The sequence below is a fragment of the Phodopus roborovskii genome, unplaced genomic scaffold (assembly GCF_943737965.1).
Source record: "Phodopus roborovskii unplaced genomic scaffold, PHOROB, whole genome shotgun sequence".
Taxonomy (NCBI): Eukaryota; Metazoa; Chordata; class Mammalia; order Rodentia; family Cricetidae; genus Phodopus; species Phodopus roborovskii.
In genome coordinates, this window is record NW_026125281.1 from 4,749,374 (window position 1) to 4,764,212 (window position 14,839).

Below are 14,839 nucleotides of genomic sequence, written 5' to 3' on the forward strand. Positions count from 1 at the left end.
GTGTGTGTGTGTGTGTGTGTGTGTGTGTGTGTGTGTGTGTGTATGCTCCCGAGTACATGAACAAGATGCCACTTGCGTGTATGCTTTCTGGGCTGACCATTTGGCGCTGGATAACCAGCTGGTGTGCTCTTCCCTGAGAAGTTGTCTCTCCCACTCTCCGAGCTCCAAAGCTGCCTGGAATCGCCGCGGGCTGAGACCTCACGAGCTGCTCCGTGTTACCATGTCTACCGATGTCACCTTTTTTCAGGTCATTTTAGACGGCCATGTTGGTGAGACTCTGTGGGTTCAGGAGTGACTCTGACGTCCCTAGGAGACACAATCTCACAACAAACTTCTCGTCTTTCTGGCTCTTTTCATCTTTCTGGCCCCTTCCATGAAATTTTAGTTTGTTCAGTTGTTTCAAGTGTCCCTAAGACGTAAGTATAAGAAACAAAGTAGGATTGGAGAAATAGCTCAGTGGATAGAAGTGTGTGCTATGTAAGTTCAAATCCCAGCACCCACATAAAAAGCTGGGTGTGGTCATATACACTGATAACGCCAGTGTGTGACGGAGAAATGTAAGATAGCTGGGAATTGCTATCCGCCAGCCTAGACCCGGGTTCAGTTGTAGCCGAATGTGGAATGTCTCCCATAGACGTGTGTCTGAACACTTTGGCCCCATCTGGTGGCACTATTTAGAAAGATCATGGACCCTTTACAGGGTGGAGCTTTGTGGTGGTGGTGGCGGCAGGGTAGGGTTTTAGAGCCTGGTCCCAGTTCTCCTCCTCTGTGGCATGAATGCCTCTGAACTGCAGAAGCCACAGGGCAGGCCTCCAGCTCCTGCCATCACTATTCTTTCCCCGAACAACAGACCATAACCGGAACTGCAAGCTCAAATAGACTTTCTCCACTTAACTTGCTTTAGTCAGAGTATATTATTCCAGCAATAGAAGAAGAAAGTAGGATACTGCCTCAAAGCAGTGAGGTAGGATACGGGAGAACAGGAGACACAGACAGACACACACACACACACACACACACACACAGACACAGAGACACACAGACAGACAGACACACACTCATACACACAGATACACACACAGACTGTCAAACAGACACACACACACACACAGACAGTCAGACAGGCAGGCAGACACACACACACAGACAGACAAGCACACAGACACACAAAGACACAAACAGACACATACACAGACAGACACACAGACACAGACAGACAGACCGTCAGACAGACAGACAGACACACACACACACACACACACACACACACACACACACGGGGTAGGAGGTTGCTACTGCTTCATCCTTCAGATTAAGCATCACACTATTTTTACACTGACCGTGGTAGGTTTTCCCAGGCTTGATTTCATTTGTAACTCTTCCTCCTTGCCCAAGGGTTCTAACTGGGCTTCGGGGCTTCTACAGAGAGCAATGCACCACACAGGGCTTCCGTCTGGGGCTGCCTTCCTTTCCACCTTTGAGCCTTTGCCATCATCGCTGTCACCTTCAAACGGCACTGCTGAGCTCTGACTGCAGACGAGTGTCCCTCTCGGTGAAAAGTGCCACGAGACAGGTGGCAGGTTCCCTGGCCGGAAGCTCAGAGCAGAAGCTTCCTTTCTCCAAGGAGACTCTGAGCACGTCAGGACAGAAAGTCGCCCAAAATGAAAGTCGTGCCATGAAAGGCCACGCACCCTGGTGCGGCAGGTCCCCAGATAAGACAGACTCAAGTTTCTACCTGGACTTGATGGAGTCTCACGTCCTGCAGGCAAAGCCACACTTCCTGTATCTTAAACACAACAGCCAAATGGGCATAGGAAAGAGCATACGGGCCTTCCCAGCTGTAGTGTCTTAGACGGGGTCAGCAGAATCAACCAAACCTATTATGGGACGGAGTTTTATCCGAGGAGGGGTACTTTGGAAAAGCTAAGGTCACGACTTCCACTCAAGATGCAAATGTTCGTCAGACACAGTTAAATCCCAGGCAGGAGGAGCAAGCAGATTCTTCTCCTTGTGTAGAGATGGAGGTATGCATGTAAACTCCGCATCACCAGGGGCCAATCCATGAATATGGAGTTCTGGACAGGTGGCTACTTAAAATACTTTACTACAGCAAGCACTTCTAAGCGCAAGCATTCACACTACCGTTCATCTATTTGAAGGAGTCTGCACACTTCTCTGTAACTAGGCTCGCTGCCTGTTTGGTTTTCTCCGAGTCTTCCAGCCTTTGCTAAGAAGCATTGCTAAACTGTGTTTTCACCGGGCCCACACATCCCCGACCCTTGTTCCTACCACTCACACCTACTGTCTTCTGGATTGCTCCTACCTGTCGTTTTAGCTAGCAGCACCAACCACTTTCCCCAACTAGTCCACCCTCGGGAGTTTCTGTTCTGATTAAGTTTTCATTGTTATTTCTCCCAGATTTATAAACATTTTTGAGAGACTTGTTTTTACGTGCATTGGTGTTTTGCCTGCAACTGTGTAAGCGTGAAGGTGTCGGATCCCCTGGAGCTGGAGTTATAGACGGTCTTGAGCTGCCGTGTGGGTGCTGGGAATTGAACCCGCACCCTCTGAGAGAGAAGCAGTGCCTTTAACTGCCGAGGTGTCTCTCTAGCATCTCCCAGATTCCCACAGGCGTTTCTCAACTGTTCTTTTGCTCTTTGTGACAACCCATGCCTATTCTTCCTTCCCACCGTCTCAACCCTACAGGATATCGGAGCACTTTGCTATGATGCCAATCAAAGGACATCACCTGAATAGTTATCACTAAGTACCACAAGTTAGTCTGAATTCTCAAGCCTTATCCCTAAATTCCCTAACCAGAATGTTGGAAGAGCTAATATTTAAAGGATGCTGAAACTAACAATAGAAGCTATTAACCAAATAAAGCCCTTGAACTCGGGAGCCCTTTACATTTGCTGCATTTCCCAGCTTTAAAATTGTATGCATTAACTGACTTTTCTTACTGACATATACAAAGAAAAAGCATAAACAGACACGTGTGGTGCCTTGATTTTAGCCTGAAGCAAATGTACTTCTGCAAGGGTCATTTCTTAAGAACCAGAATTGGGAGGATGCCTGCTTAGCCTCTGATCCAGATGGAATTCAAACAGCTTCGTAACAATTACACAAAAAAAATGTCACCTGTTAGGGGCCACACCAGTATCTGCTGAAGACTTCCAACTAAGGATATTTAATTCCAACCACTCTAAGTGAACCGAGTGTTCCTTCACCCCAGACACGCCTCCCCCTCCCTACCAGCCCTCATACACTAAAACCAAGAGAGAGAATTCTACTCCTACTAGCATAGGTGAAACATTTTCTTCATGTGTGTTGGAGCAGACGAAACGAAAAGAGAGAAACTGGTATCTCTGGGTTAAGCAGTAAGTGAGGATGAAATGGCAAATCCGCCCATATCTCCTCCCTTTCAGGCTTTATGGTTACCACAGTCATCACTAGCCACACACGGCACTGATCACTTGAAAGCAAACATTCTACCACTGAGCCCTAGCCCTTCAAGTACAACTCTTAAAAGCAAAGCAGAAAACCGTAGTATACTGCTTATAATATATTGTTGATTACCTGCCTTTTAGCAACGAAAAAGAGCACAAAAATCTCTGCTGCCAGGCCATATGAGGGGAGAGTGGAGGTAAAAGAATCCAACTATTACTATCACACGATTATTTACGTTTTGAGCTTGTGTAAGGAGATGGTGAGCGCCGCATCAAATTTCCATGTGAACCAGCGCTGCAGATGAAGACCATGCCACAGTACGACGGAGGAGGGTGATGCCTTCCTGAGAGCAGTGGGAGATTCCCATTTGTCATCTGCACAAGGCCATGCAAGGGTCCACCCTGCCCCCATGCTAGTGGGTCACCAGAGGTTTGGATGAAGGTCCCCCATTTCCCACCAGACACATTTCCACGGAACGATTTACTAGTTACACAGGGCGTTTTGGAAGTGATGCATGAAAAGTCCCACCCCCTTACAATGAATGTTGCTTCATGACTACCGGTCTGATCCGGAGAAAAGAGCCTAATGTTCCAAACTCAAAACGCAGTTCTCAACAGCTGGCGCATTCTGTACTCGTGAATAATGGCTATACTACGCACTTATTGGAAAACGGTGGATTAAGACGCTATGTTTAAAAATGAGCACAGGAGCCGTGTAAAGTTCTTAAAACACACCCCACCCTATCTAACCACTCTGCCTCCCTCCCCACACACAAAATTCATAAGGTGACGTGTGTCACACAAAGCACGGGCTTTAAGTTCCAGAATGAGAAAAAGAAGCCCACATCTGTGATATCCGTGGCATCAATGACATTGCTGTTGGTAAAAGAAAGGGAAATGTCATCTGGGAGCTTCCTCGATGTTGCCGGTGAGCAATAGGTCTGCAGCAACAGGTCTGCGCTTAACCCTCAGAAACCATCTGTGAGCACGTGGCAGGAAGAGATGGCTATATTTTAAAGTAGCAATCCGAAGCCACACCCATCTACTCAGTGGAATTGCTCCCAAGTGAGAAGCAAGGCACAAACGACTTTCCTTCCTAGTATAGTTTCAGATCTCTAGTCTTTCCTGGAAGTTTCTGACTCCGTGTGGGTGACGGTAGTCACTAGAAAGCAGTTGTCCTAGCTAATCTTGACCCGCTGGTTGGGGTGAGCATCCTCATCCCAGCTGGGAGGGAGAGATGTGTACGGACCCCACACAGCACATCGGGTTCTGGACAGCAAACAGAGGCAACAGTTTCTCGCTGTCTTGAGGGGTGGAGAGGAAGGAGTTTCCAGAAGATGATGTTTGTTCTACTTTATACAGATTGTGTCAGTGACCAAAGAGAGCCACAAATCACACAGTATTATTAACATCTCTCCAACATGGTGATTATGTTTCTGTTCTCCCAATATATATTGTTTTAAAGAAAATGTGCTTAAAAAACATTTGAAAGTGTTAAAGTGGCGTTTCTCGGTGGTCTCATATTAGCTACAGAGGGAACCTGACAAGCTCCTCGTGTATATGAAACATTAAACATTTCCCCCAGGAACGGGTAGACTTAACTGAGATTCAGAAATAAAGACAGCAATTCTGAAGCCAGGTATGGCAGCTCGTACCTGTTACTCGAGTACTGGGGAGGCTGTGGCAGATGGACTGGGACAGGCTTAAGGGTGGCCTGGGCTACAGAGGAAGACCCCCACCTCAAATCATAAATAAATGAGAGAAAGCTTGTTTATCTCCCTTCCAAATTCGTTAGGGACACTGGAGGAATGCTAGAAATATAGAAGTTAGCTCTGGGCTTTTCCACATCATACAGAGAACATGTTCACAGAGTTACATGTTACTTTCTAACTTTGAACTCAAAGATGGACGAGAAGGGATGTGGTGGTACATGCCTTTGATTCCTCTCCTCCCCAGTAGAAGCAGCAGGGTCTCTGAGTTTGAGGCCACCCTGGCCCATATAATGAGACCCTTTCTCGGAGTACACACACACGCACACACATGCACGCACACATGCATACATGCACTCACAGAGCAATTGGCCCCATGATTACTTTTATTTTCTTCCAGTGGTGCTGCCCTTAGGTCTGGGAATAGCTGGGGTTAATTTTTCCTCTTTTCCTTATTATATAACTGGGTAATAGAGTTAGTTGGCAATAGGGTTATAATTAGACTTTATCACTCTGCATAAGCAAATTGTAATTGCTGTTTGGGTGAAGTCCAACAAATTTAACCATTAGCACCCTGGAAAAGGCAATGTCTGGCAAAAAAACAGAAGAAATACCATGCTCTAGATCAGTGGTTCCCATGCCCTGTGGGTTGAGACCCCTTTGGGGGATTGAACGACCCATTCACAGGGGTTATATATCAGATATTTACAATTCATAACAGTAGCAAAAGTACAGTTATAAAGTAGCAATGAAAATAATCTTACGGTTGGGGTCACCACAACATGAGGAATTGAGTCAAAGGGTTGTGGCATTAGGAGGGTTGAGAACCACTGGTCTAGATAATCAAACAGTGTCTGCCTAACTGCTGGATTTGTTTAGAGGTTAGGTAGAGAGCTAGTGTTATTGCATATCAAGACTGTAGACATACTTTACAGCATCAGAGTTGACAAGGACAATAAATTATTAACATTCTCCCATAAACACTGGTGATGGTGATTCAAAAAAAAAAAAAAAAAAAAAAAAAAAAAAAGCCCATGGTGCCACAGATTTCCATCTATTCTCCATGTTCTCCTATGTGTCCCCTGATATTCCTGTGTCTTTCCACTCATTTATGAAGTGGGAATTCAATGCCTAACGGTAGCATCTGCCATTTTTACACCTTGCCTGGTGGCTGGATTTGCTCCTATGTCTATGGAATATCTTACATACGCCTCTCACTTCAGAAGCCCCAAAGCCCATTTGTGGATGGCTGTCCACTCACCCAGCTGTCTATTTTCTGACCTGGCTCTCCAGCATCCCCCAGGACCCTGGATAGTTTCAAAACAAAAAGAAAGATAAGATGTATCCTTGTTCAATCGGTCAGAGTTGTTTTCTACTCTCACAACTTAGTAGCCTCATGTCTAATTTACACTGTAGCTCATCTGTCCCTATCTTCCCTCTTGACTCTCTCTCTCCAGTCCTAACTCGCAGGAAACCTTCCGCTCTGATACAGTGCTATCCTGAAATGGCCTCCCTGTGCCCACTTAACCCCTTCTACACAACCACAGTGACCTTTCCGAATGAATGCCTAGCACTGCCATCTATGAAATCTTTCTGACCACTTAATGTCTCACAACCAATATAACCCAGCATGATCGGGTTCCCGACTCTCTAGCCTCAAGAACCCATCAGCTGACAAGGGACAAAGAAAACGTGTCCCACCCGCGGAAGGGGTGCTACTTCACATTCAAAATATAAAGTGCTGTTATAGCCAAAATGTAGATGAAACCCCTGGACATGACTACCAAATTCCTGTCTACATGCTTAAAGACTTCAGCCTTCTATAAAGATCAATGACGCTTGTATTTTCTCTTAGAGAGAACTTGAAACTATTTAAGGGTTCATACTAAAATTGGCTAAATTCCTTGTTCACGATTCACAACTGCTTTTGGAAGAGGCCAAGTCTTGGTTTCTGTAACGAGGTGTGTGAGCCCACTACGTGACTACGGCTTCAGAGACCTCGGTCCTTCAGAGACTGATGCCTGCACGGTTGCATCGACTCACTTTTTCCCATTGCTCTCCCTCTCTTAGGTTTAGTTTTATCCACTGAGGAACGTGGGATAATGAGAAACACCCAGAGCACTCCAATTCCCAATCAAATCTAACAGTCCTTATTGCTCCCCCAGAAGAAACCAATCAGGCCACACTGGCCAGGCCCCACAGCAAGGGGTTCTCCTATCACGTCGATGTCCACTTGGGGTGGCTCACAATGGACACCTGTCCTCTTGTGACCCAAACACGACTCTGGGGACGCTCGAACCAGCAGCCATTACAGCTTCTGTTCATGTGAAGCTTGGATCTCTGGCACAAGAAAGGCTGTGAATGGCCTGCACGGACAGGCAATGATGTCAGAGACCAGCCCCCACAGCAGAGACAGTAGGGCAGTGTTCCAGGCAGGACAGTCAGCCATGGGAACAGCACTGACAGACCGGGAGCTCAGCTGCGCTCCAAAAGCATCTACTGTACCGTCACATGCTGCCCTGAGCCCAGATCGGGACACAGGACACAGTACAAGGTAATCCTCTGCTGACGGGCGCTGCCGGCTGCCGGCAGAGTCCAGCCACCCTCTCCTGCTCTCCTTCCACAAGCATTTCCCCCACTGAACTAGTGCTCTGCTTAATTCTGCCTGACTACTGCTTCTCGGGTGGCCAAGCTTGGCACAGCTGGGGTGATAACTTATACTTTCTGACAACAGCAACCTTCAAACAGGTCTCAGAAAACTGGCATTTTGTAAAAATAATAATGTGTAAAGCAGACCGCAGGTTTGAAGTTTCTAACTTCTCTACTCCACTGTCTCTGTCTTCAAAGGGACACCAGTAATAGAAAAGCAGGCTTTTAAATGGGTATGTCAAATTAATCAATCACCCATCTGTCTGGCTGGCTGCCCTATGAGCTTGGGGAGGGGGGCCTCTCCCATGCATGCTTTAACAAGTAACAAGTTCTAGGTCACTAGCAGCAGGGACTCGATAGATACCCTGCTGGCGGAGGCAAGACACAAAATCAGGAAACCCAGCAGTGGTCACGGGGATCCAGGTTGGACAGGATTGACAGCCCTCCCTAGAGATATGGAAAAACAGTTAAACGCACACCTACTGTTTTCATTGTATGAACTACGGGGAACAAACTTCAAGTTCCCTTTTTATACATTACAGAAAGTAGAACAGGGCAAATATCAAGAAACACTACAGGTGATCTTCACTTGTGCAGGAGCTTTGTACCAATGACACTAGAAGCCTAAACCAATCACTGCCTCTAAGGAGTATCCAAAGCAGAGTCTGGAACTAGGAGAATGGGTTACGGTAAATTGTGTAGACCGACATACGCGTATGGATTACACACACACACAGACACATTAATTACAGGTCATATTTAATGACAGATATATAGACTTCTTTATTCTAACACATTTCAATACACTCCAGATTTACTCAGGCATCAACAGATATTTCTGACAGCTGTAATTATATTTCCTTTCTTGTTCCTTTCTACCATGCGATTAATTTTCCTTACGACAAAATATCTACTTAGTCAAAAGTTAGCATTTACTAAATAACCTAACGACTGTAAACAGAGGAAAATGGTTGAGAATTACATTATTCTGCATAACTTGATTCCTTCGTTGACTATTTAATTAAAAAAGCAATTTGTTTCACCAAGTGTTAGTATGTTTATGATGATTACATTTTTGCTGCAACAATGAAAACAAGTGTATTAGTGCAGACCCCAAACTATGACACTTTAATTAGCGCTTCTCATAGCAGATTAATCCATCTAAATTATATCTTGTCAGTGGGGAATTTTTTTTTTTTCACATATTGATGATTTAAAACCCAATTACTTTTCTCCCTATTGTTTTAAAAGCTCACAATAACACTGGCTGGAGCAGTGAGCTTCTGTGCACATCTTATCTGTGAAACACTCTGTAGACCAGCGCTGGAAAAAATAACGTAGCAAAAAGCAAGAACAAATACACAGAGCTGGGGGGTCTATGTGGTTGGGTTGGGTGTGCTTGCCCAGCAGACACAAAGCCCTGGGTTCGGCTCCCAGCACGGCGTAAACTGGGCATGGCGGCACAGACCACGGACCTGTGCTGAGGAGGGGGAGGCGCCATGAACAGAAGCTCAAGTTCATACTTGGCTATACAGTGAGTTTCAGGCCAGCCTGGGCTACATGAGACCTTGTGTAAAGCCAAACTAAAGATAAACCCTGCAACAATCTATGAGAATATGAAGTAAATAACTCCAGGTCTTTTATTACATATGAAAGACTCCATGGGAAATGGTGTGTAAGGTGGGCTCCTACAGAACCCATGCCAGTCAGTCCTGAACTCCGGACACTTTTCTTCTGAAGGGCTTGGGAAGAGCAAGAAAGCACAGTTCTTCTCGTGTTACCTAGCCAGCACGTCATTTATCAAATGCGCCAGCCTAACACAGATACGAATTAACGCGTCTACCTGCCTGCTCCAGGGGCCTATAAAACATTGCACAAAGAAGCCACAGTGAAAACTAATTCTTAATAACTTAATTAAATATTTTATACAAAAATCATAGAAGAGCAAATAATAACAAATAGCTGAGCAGAAGTAAGAGATATACAAAATTGGCAATTACAGGTTAAAGGAAACAAAGAGGCCTATAATTTTAGAACGTCTGGTGATGTGGCAGCCGGGTAAGACTAACATGTAATTTCCTAGAGGAGATATGCCCTGTATTTAATACGGAAAACAATGGAAATGCTAATCACAAAACCCGAGTCCTGGCCCACAGGTACTGTTGTCCTCCAGAGCTGTCGGAAATCACGTGGAAGAAATTGCTTACAAAGTTTCATGATAATCATCCCTGGCATAAACACGAGTGAGCGTGTTAAAGATAAACAACCTGCCAAGCAGAGAGAGTACCCATTCCTCCCTCGTCCGTCCGACACATCCTCACAGTCCCCCCAGAAGGGCAGTCTAGGGGACAGAGGATGAACAAAGAGGACCCCAAGCCCTGTAGCCGGGGTGGCGGGGAGGTGTGGGGCGCGGGGGATGTGTGTGTGTGTGTGTGTGTGTGTGTTGGGGGTGCAGTGCTATGCACATAAGGCGGGATCCACAGTCAGGAAGGACAGGTTTAGGCGTGGATGTCCCACTCTGCCATAAGAACACCCTGCGGTGCCAGTAGGTAAGCACTGAAAGGAAGAAGCGGGGGGGGGGGGGGGGGGGGGAGGGAGGAGAAAGTGCAGTCAGGATGTAGTGTGTGAGGAGAACAAGGAAAAAAAAAGTCGAAAGAGAATTATAACATGACAAGCTGTCTTCACCATGTTTTACTATAAATCTATCATGCAATCGTGCTTGTGTGTGCGTATGTGTGTGAGCATGCCTGTGTGTGCAAGTGTGCGTGCATGTGTGTGCACGTGCATGTATGTGTGTGCACGTGTGTGTGTATGTATGTGTATGTGTGTGTGCGTGTGTGTACATGCACGTGTGTGTGTGTGCATGTGTGCGTGTGCCTTGCATGTGTGTGTGCGCGTGTGTACACGCGCACACACACACACACATGTATCCCACTGGATGCATGTGAACATCAGAATGCAAGCTCAGTGTTGGTCCTCACCTTCCACCTTATCTAAAACAAGGTTTCTCAGATGTTTGGTGATAGCTGTCCATGAACTTCTGGCAACTCTCACCCTCACGGCAGAAGAACTGGGGGGTTAGAAGATGCACATGATACCAACTAGACATCGCTGAACATGATTTGTACACGGAAGACTTTGCAGGTCGCCAATGGCCTGCGTCACAAAGTCACCATTTTCTCTGTTTCTTTAATTGTCACACTCCTCTCATCTCGAAGTCCACACAAAGACAGAGGCTAAAGTTAGCAAACAAACATAATTTGCCAACCCCTCACCTAGGACCTGAGCATACTTCAAGTGCTGTCAAGCTCACACAGTACGCTTCCTTCCATTAATTAATGTCTTTGCATTTGCGTCTGTCAAAGACCCGGTAACTCTTTTCTACAGCTACAACAGTTTCAATTATGGCAGCTTCCATGTCACCGCTGCATCGCAGAAGAAAAAGACAACCACACAGACAACCCTTGCTAAGCCTATTTCCCTGTGGAGCAGACAAGGTGGGGAGTCCCCTTACCTTGCTGGGGGGACATCGATATTAGACGAAACCACTTTTCGCTTCTGCTCAAGGAGGCAAATGGACCGAGTGTTTTCTTTCTCTTGGTCAAGGATTCGGTTGGCTTTCTTGGTGTCCACTGCTTTCATGCCTTCCTCCATGGCCAGTGGGAACATGTGCTGAGATGGCTTCTTACCGCAGTCATGTTTTAAGTCCTCTGATTGAAACGTGAAGGTCATTTCTCGCTTGAAACTCCCCACCTGCAAAACACAACACAGAAAAAACTCTTACATGGAACATCAGCTCTGCCGGGCTGTGGCGAGGAGACACCATACTCTCCTCCCTGTTCGCGTTAGTCTATTGTTTAACTGGGCGAGATGCAACACAGCTCAGGGCCAGCCTGGTCTACATGGCGTGCTCCCGGACAGCCGAGGTTACGCAGAAAGATCCTGTCTCAAAACAGCAGCAACAAAGGCATCGCCAACTCAAGAAATGGCTTTCTTTCGAGACATGAGAGCACTAGTTCTCTGTGCTTTTATGTTTTAAAGCCATTATCCTGCTTAATAAAAAGGCAGCCAATGTACAAAGGCAAATTATCTTACTGACCTGAGTTTTCACGAATAAGGTGTTAAGACAAACATGAAACCAAAGCTCGGAGAATTAAACCCCATTATTTCCAATTTTGGAACCATTGGGGGAAAAGTAAACTAAGGTTAAAGCTTTTATAAGGTAACTGCCATTTATAAATCGATTCAGCAGCAAATTAATTCAAGTCTTGAGTATAGTAAGAAGGGCCAGGCTCTCCAGCCATCTGGGATCTCAGCATTCAAGGGCGCATATTTTAGAATAAGCTCACCAGGAGGACATTTCACAGACACACAAAACAAGCCATTCTCTGAGAGTTCAAAGAGTCTTTACCCAGGCCTGAAATACAAGCTATGTTTGTTTGTTTCTATTAAGTTTAGACAAAAAACTTAGCAGACCTCAGTCCAACATTTCTATTTGCAGAACAGAAAGCAGTAAGCAAACCACATAGTAAAACGAAAATGTGTTTGATAATAGCAAGAGTCTCTCGTAATAGTCAGGACAAATTCCCAGACCAAGGGAAAACTCAGGTATATATATGTATGTACACCATCACAGGACTTATCCAGATAGGTAATTTCCAGCACTCAGGACAACACCCAGAGTTCCCAGGGGCTCTGTCCGCCCCTTAGCCTTCCAGTGATGGAGAGTGAAGACCAGCCTCCAGCTGCACAGCAAAGGCCAGCCAGTTTTGGTCTACTTGCAGCTCATGAAGCCATCACCAGAATCTTACACTGACTTAGTGAAGCAAGGGCCCTAGAAAACTGGATGCCTGCTTTAAAGCGGTAACCGTTCTGATGACAACCCCACACAGCAAAGGGGCAAGAGAATGGACATGTAACAAAGGCTCCAGGAAGTCACAGCTGAGCAGAGAGCAGACAGCCTGTAGTGGCCTGACCTGGTTCCTTTGCGTTTATGTTATGTAGTTCTTGTGGCACTCCTAACCAGGGGAGCGGGCTGTCTGATTCTTTTGCCTACTTAAAGGGCCGGTTTCCCCCTACTGGGTTGCCTTGTCCAGCCTTGATGTGATAGTTTGTGCCTGATCTTGTATTATGCCGGATTTGGTCAATGTCCCTGGGAAGGAAGCCTTGTTCTCTTCTTAGGGGAGATGCAGGGAAGGTAGATTAGGGGTGGGAAGCTGGGGGGAGGCTGGGGGTGTGTGAAAGAATTGCAGTTGGAATACAAAATAGGAGAAAAATTCAAAAATTACAGTTGAGAAAGCAAACAAAATGCTACGATTCTAAGTGTCACTAATCAATACTCTACATAAATCTTTCTGCCTTGTCATTGGTGGGTGACAGGGAGGTGGAATTTTGCTTCTGTAGTGACCTGTTCCCAGCTTACATTGCGACAGGAGACTTTAGACTCCAAGCAATAAAAAGAAACAGAGGTTTCGGTGTGTGTGTGTATGGTTCGGTGTACATGTATCAATAGCATCTGCTAAACACTAATACTACGTGAGCTAAATATTAATGATGATCGCTGGTTACCATCAGCACCTGCCAACCGCAATGCCACACGAGCTAAATATTAATGATGATCTAAGTCAACAGCCCTGAGATGAAACAGTGATAAGCCATGCCTCTCCCAGGACCAGCTGCACTCACTAAATGGCTCCCATGGAAACGCTAAAGTGCAAGACAGAAGAAATGTAGCTTTTGACCTCTCGAGCTTAAAGAAAAAAACTCAAGGCAAATAAATACAAATAGAAAAGTTCCCAACAGCAATGATGTAATAACCATATGCTATGCTCTTGGCCAAGAATACACAGTAAAACGGGGTAGTAATGTTCTACAGCAAAAGCTATCAATCTTCCTGAACAAAAACTCAACACTCAGCAGTAAACGGGAAATTTCACAAACTACGAACTTCAGGAGCAACTGAATGCACGGTCCCTGTTTACAAATGATTAGAAACGACTACAGAAGCGAGTAATAGATGTTAGATCCCTAGTAGGGAGAGACGCTGTTACAGTAGCTCCTGCAAACCAGCACCAAGAGAAGGATTGATGGCTGTCAGGCCAGGAGCAGACACACTGATGGATTTCAAATGGGGGTGAAGGGACTTCCTGGGGGGCTGGGAATGCTCTACCATAGACCACAGTGATATCTGTTCAGTGGTTAAGCTCGTTAAAACCCACTGGCCTGTATTCCTACAATGGGATCAACGTTCACGATCAAACTGATTCTAGGGCAACCAAATTAGCAGTGAGCGACTTTGATGTGGAAGGGATGAACCCCAAACACCCCAGACCAGAAATTTGGAAATCGAGGCAATGCTGTCCTGCATAAAGTACAGGAGTCGGTACTGTTGTACCCGGTATTGGTAAAATATGCCTAAGATCCAGTCTCTGCCCAAACCACTCTCTAAGTTTCCTATCTGAGCAAGACGGCCATTTTTCTTTTTCATTCACCTGGAAAGGAACTTTTTGTACTTCATCTGCTCAAACATACACCCCCCACCCCCCATGTTTTCACAGCCCTTGAGTTCCTGGAGATATGCAAGCTCTAGGCTGTCTCCTTCTTTGAAACTGATGTCAATTAATTAGGTGACTCATAAATACAAGTCAGTATCCTCTCAAAGGAAATGGCACTAGCTGAGAAGCCACTATATGCTATGGCTCCGAACAGGAGAATAATCTGACAGGTGACAGCTAGGAACAACAGTGACAAAAACCAATCTGAATGGGGAGAAACAGCAGTGCTGCTAACGGCAAAGAGAAGAAACAGCGGGCAGAGCTCAGAGGAAACAGCAGCTTGCGGGGGGGGGGGGGGGGGGGCACAGACCAAACAGACGCGGGGCAGATGTCAGCTTCAAGTGTCCAGAAGTGGTGACTACAACTGGGCAGAACAACTTTTGCTTCCAGAAGGGTCCTAGGTATCAGGGGCCAGCTGATGTGATGTGGTCCCTCAAAAAATATATGCCTGCTTATCTTACCAGAGCTTGAGGTATTT

At 45.9% G+C, this 14,839-nt stretch overlaps 1 protein-coding gene across 1 annotated transcript in view; it reads right to left on the minus strand.

The window, feature by feature from the left end:
• Positions 1 to 11,559, minus strand: part of Znf704 (zinc finger protein 704) — a 72,986-nt gene extending 61,427 nt beyond the window's left edge. The window contains exon 1 of the mRNA XM_051196727.1: positions 11,322 to 11,559. Within this exon, the coding sequence (XP_051052684.1) occupies positions 11,322 to 11,539 (218 nt within the window). The 5' untranslated portion in view covers positions 11,540 to 11,559. The remainder of the gene's footprint in view (positions 1 to 11,321) is intronic.
• Between the last annotated feature and the right edge of the window lie 3,280 nt (positions 11,560 to 14,839).